The sequence below is a fragment of the Tupaia chinensis genome, unplaced genomic scaffold (assembly GCF_000334495.1).
Source record: "Tupaia chinensis unplaced genomic scaffold, TupChi_1.0 Scaffold144326_1, whole genome shotgun sequence".
In the NCBI taxonomy this organism is placed as follows: Eukaryota; Metazoa; Chordata; class Mammalia; order Scandentia; family Tupaiidae; genus Tupaia; species Tupaia belangeri.
Window position 1 is genome coordinate 908,279 of NW_006204184.1, and position 4,180 is coordinate 912,458.

The following is a 4,180-nucleotide window of genomic DNA, read 5'->3' on the forward strand; positions in this document are numbered from 1 at the left end:
ATTGTTTCAGTCCCGGACCCAGAGGCTTGAAAAACTCACAGGTCGTGTGTGCGTCTGTGCCTGATATCACAGGAGGAGGGAGAAATGGAAGAGAAGAGAATGCAGCGTGACCCCATACGGGGGTAGTCTCTCACTTTCCGTCTTTCTGTTTCTCTCTCTGTCAAGCGCACAGGCTCTCTGGGAAGATTTATTAAAATGCCACAAGTGTACACGACAGCCCCAGAGGGACCGGGTCCCTTCCCTTCACCCCAAACAGCAACACATATGATCTCACGGATACGGGCAAATGTGGGACGATGGTTTCAAACACAGGCAGTCAGGCCATGACCCTGATAACCGTTTCTCACTGACAGGGTGAAGTCATGCATCCTGGTCACCTTAGAAATTACATTATCATCTGGCTGACAAGGTCCCACCCTATTCTACCTAGCATATAACTTGTAACCTTGGTTGTTCCTGTTTTAAGTGTGTCATAGTTCTAGTTTGAAGCGCTACACAGTGTGAACCAGAGTAACGCCATTTTACGTTATGGACTCAAGCCAAAATGACTTGGCCATAACCCAAAGACTGGTCATCCGGATAAGGCACCTCGCCCGGGAAGGCCGCCTATCTCGGAATGACGTCAAAGACCAAATGGTCACGATAGGACCATCTGGGCCCGATAGGGCGACGGACGGCCACTTTCCTCGCCAACCGTGAGACTGCAGAAACCGCCCATAAAAGCCCCGGACTTCGAGCCGCTCACGGGCTCGGTCCTCCGCTTGGGCCAGATCCTGTCTCGCTGCATCTGAGACCTCGCTTGCTGCCGGAGGCTCTGCCGGTTCGCAGACCGACTCCTCCTCTCCCAGACGGCCCCCTGCTCCACTGTCCACCGTCGGCCACTAGTCCCGACCACCGCACTCTAGGATCGCCGGGCGGACCGCGCTTCGATCATCTCCACCCCCGGTCGGCTCCGCGCACCGTCCTCAAGGGTCTCCGTGGAGCTCCCCCTCTGGCTTGCCGGCACTGACCGTGCCTCGTCGACGCCTAGTGTGCTGGCGGACTACATTCCCCGTCTCTGCGCCAGCCTAGGACGCCCTGCGCCTCGTGTCTCCTCGTGACCTATAAGCCCCCTTGTCTCCCCAGTGTGACTAAAGCAACAGAGGGACAATTTGTGTCCTGTCCTTCCACGGACCCACCCACAGGGCTGGCTATATCTACTGGGGTAGCCGGTAAGAGTGAATCGAATTCAATGTGGAGTCGTGCTAGCAACAGCGTCAAAGACTTGCCGCTTGACACACCCCTCTCTGTGGCAGCCGAAGCTCAGATTCAGAGAAGAACCTAAAGCCACCTCACTTGCTCTGCTGACCTCGTATGCCATGTATAGTTAAATAAACGAATGCGATAGCACAGGCAGTCTTAGAACCTCGAGAGAAAGAGTGCTCCATGACAGAGCTGAACGTGGGGGACATATAGGGCCAGAGAGACAGTGTGATAGACAGAGAAACTCTACTGTGCCATCTCGGCATATGAGGCGCGCCGTGGTCTGTCTCCTGGGAATTGCCAGGGTCTGGGGACGCCATGTGGATCGTCCAGGCAGCGTGCCCAGCAGTCTGGCTGTCTCTCAGGCAGAGCCCCAAGAGGGCTCTGTGGGGCCCAACGTTATGCAATTTGGGAGGCCCTGTCCTGAAATGATACAAAAGCAAGTGTGAAAGTGAATGTTTATTTACAAGGACAGGAAATCTGGGGCGAGCAATGGAAATGAAAACAACTGCCATGGTGGTTTCCAAGAGATGTTTCTTCGGAAGTGTGCTTATGTAGTAGCCGGGACCCTCCCCCTTTGGAGTCATACAATCTCAGGTGTGGTGGGGCAGAAGTTCGAGGCAAAAGTCTCAGTGGTTCCCCTAAAGACGTGGGCACGTGAACACATGGCATGGTCTCATGACAGCCGTCGACTTCCTGTAAGAACCAAGAACGCCCTCGGGTCCGTGTTAAGCTCTTACTATTTTCACGCCAAGTTTTAAAAATAAACTAGCTTTCCTAGCGCTGATTGTCAGTGACAGTCCTGTTCACGGGCTTCACAGGTCCCCATTTGAACCGTCTGTTCAGGTCTATTCTGACAAAGGCCACACCTGGCCGAATGGTGGCCGTTTCTAGATTCCATCCCTAAATTCCCAGCCTGGTCCGTCTGCTGCTCTGGCAGCCTGGAGCGACTCGCCAGCCCACATTTAGACCGTGGGAACCTGCTGGAGCTGGCCGATGGGTGAGTCGAAAAATGCCGCGGGGCCGGTCCGAGGCGGACCTGGGATCCGGAACATCGTGCTCTTGCACCTACACCTCATAGGCAAGCAGGTGGGCTCCTACGAGGTCGGCTCGGGCCCGTGGGCGTAGAGCGGCCAGCCTGCGCCAACGATGACTCTAGCCGTTGTCTGCGTCCCCACAGGGGTGGACGGATGGCGATGTAAAGAGGGCCCAGCCTCTGTCCATTGCAACGGCAGCCTGAGGCCTGTCTGTCGTAGGAAATCGCTCAGCCGCGGAAGAGAGCTACGGGCATGAGTGGAATTTCAGGGCGACGGGTCCAGACGAGTGGAGGTGGAGTGCCCGAGGTGGACGGCGTGCTTACCGCATGCTGAGCTCGTCGCTACGCATGCGTGGCCCCCCAGCTTCAGGCTTGGCTCTCAGAACCGTTTTTTCCAAGAAGTATTGGAGGGTAGTCATGAGGCACAAGAAAACGCCTCTGCCATCAGTTACAACTGTCGGGGCCGAGAGTTGTACAGGCAAAAGTTGAACAGGCAGAGCAAGCACGAGGCCGGAGGTATCTTCAGATGGAGTCCAGTTGTCTCCTCTAGCCACGTGCCTCGGCAGGAGGGAAAAGTCCCCTGGCTGTCTGTGTAAACACGCGTTCGACTTTAAGCCTATACTTGCTACAGAGCTGATGCCAGTGGCTCTCTACGCTAAGAAGAAAAGAACACGGGTGTGCTCAACATGATACTATCAAGTGCAGCCAAAACGAAGGCTATGGGGAACAGAGGGTCCTCCTCGGGAAATAGCCCAACGACCACACATCCGTAGGGGCAGACGGGGATACGACTATTTGCGGTCTTCTCACAAAATAGCTTGGGAAGGGCTTGGGACCAAGGAATGGCAATGGCTGTGCCACTCACAAGCGCTAAAGGTGGGTCCGAGACGATCTCCACACGTTCCCAACGGCTCGCATTTCCAGAAAGTACTAGCATTCACGTGCCATAGAGAAGGTGGATTCGCCTGGCACCAGGATAGGGGTTGTGAGGGAGGATAGGAAGGGGGAGGCTCCGTCCTGGGGTGTGAGTGCAGGGGAAGACCTAATTGGCGCTCCTCCGGATGGCTGGACTCTTTTTCCTTCTCCTTAAGATGTTTCTGTCAAACAGCTCCTTCTCACGGTAATGCACAGGAGGCCCTTGCAGGTACTTCTCCTCTGCTCCCTTGTAATCTAGGCCCTCGAGGGTGGCAATGGACCAAACGATTGCTTCCGGCAGGAGCACCTCCAGAACAAAACCGACTTTGTCGTTCCTGATCCGAGCCAGCATCTGCGCGTCTATGTGCTCATAGATTTCTTGTAAATGTTTGACCACGACATCCAGCTGGTCCTCGTCCTCCAGGTATGTTTCGAAGCACAGCAGGTACCTGCGAGGAGTCAGGAAGGACGTCAGCCACCGGGACTGCTTCCTGCCTTTCAAGATGTCCAGAAGGTGGTGGTCGGCCCCCTTCTTCTTCACGATGAAGTCCACCAGCTTCTGGTTGTCTCGGTCCCGAGCGGCCTTCATGCGGTCGGGCAGAATTTTCTTGCAGGGCCTCTTCCCGCCCGGGGCGGTCTCCTCCTCAGAATCCTCCAGGTCGGCGTAATTCACCTTCGGAAAATCCATCTCCAGGCCACCCTCCTGGAGGGCTTTCCTGATGGGGTAACTGGCGTCCGCGGCGTAGTAGTCCAGGAAGGAGCCCAGGAAGGAGCGCCGGCGCAGTCCTTCTCTGTAGTGGGAGATCAGCGAGAAGCACCAGCTCACGCCCTGCTTGTGCACCTTGCTGGCTCTCTTCAGCAGCTTCTCCTTCTCCTTACACTCCAGGTGCTTCAGTCTTCGGAGAGGGACACGGATGCCCCTCTTCCCGCGGTGCAGCTCGGCCTCAATCAAGAGCACCCTGGCCGTCTTCTCCGCCTTGCTGACGC

The 4,180-nt window shown here is 56.0% G+C and overlaps 1 protein-coding gene across 1 annotated transcript in view; it reads right to left on the reverse strand.

Annotated features, from left to right (window-relative positions):
* Positions 1-969: 969 nt before the first annotated feature.
* PWWP4 (PWWP domain containing 4) overlaps positions 970-4,180 on the reverse strand; it is a 12,853-nt gene continuing 9,642 nt past the window's right edge. Inside the window, exon 3 of the mRNA XM_014583478.2 lies at positions 970-4,180. This exon is cut by the window's right edge and continues 1,925 nt beyond it. Within this exon, the coding sequence (XP_014438964.1) occupies positions 3,321-4,180 (860 nt within the window). The 3' untranslated portion in view covers positions 970-3,320.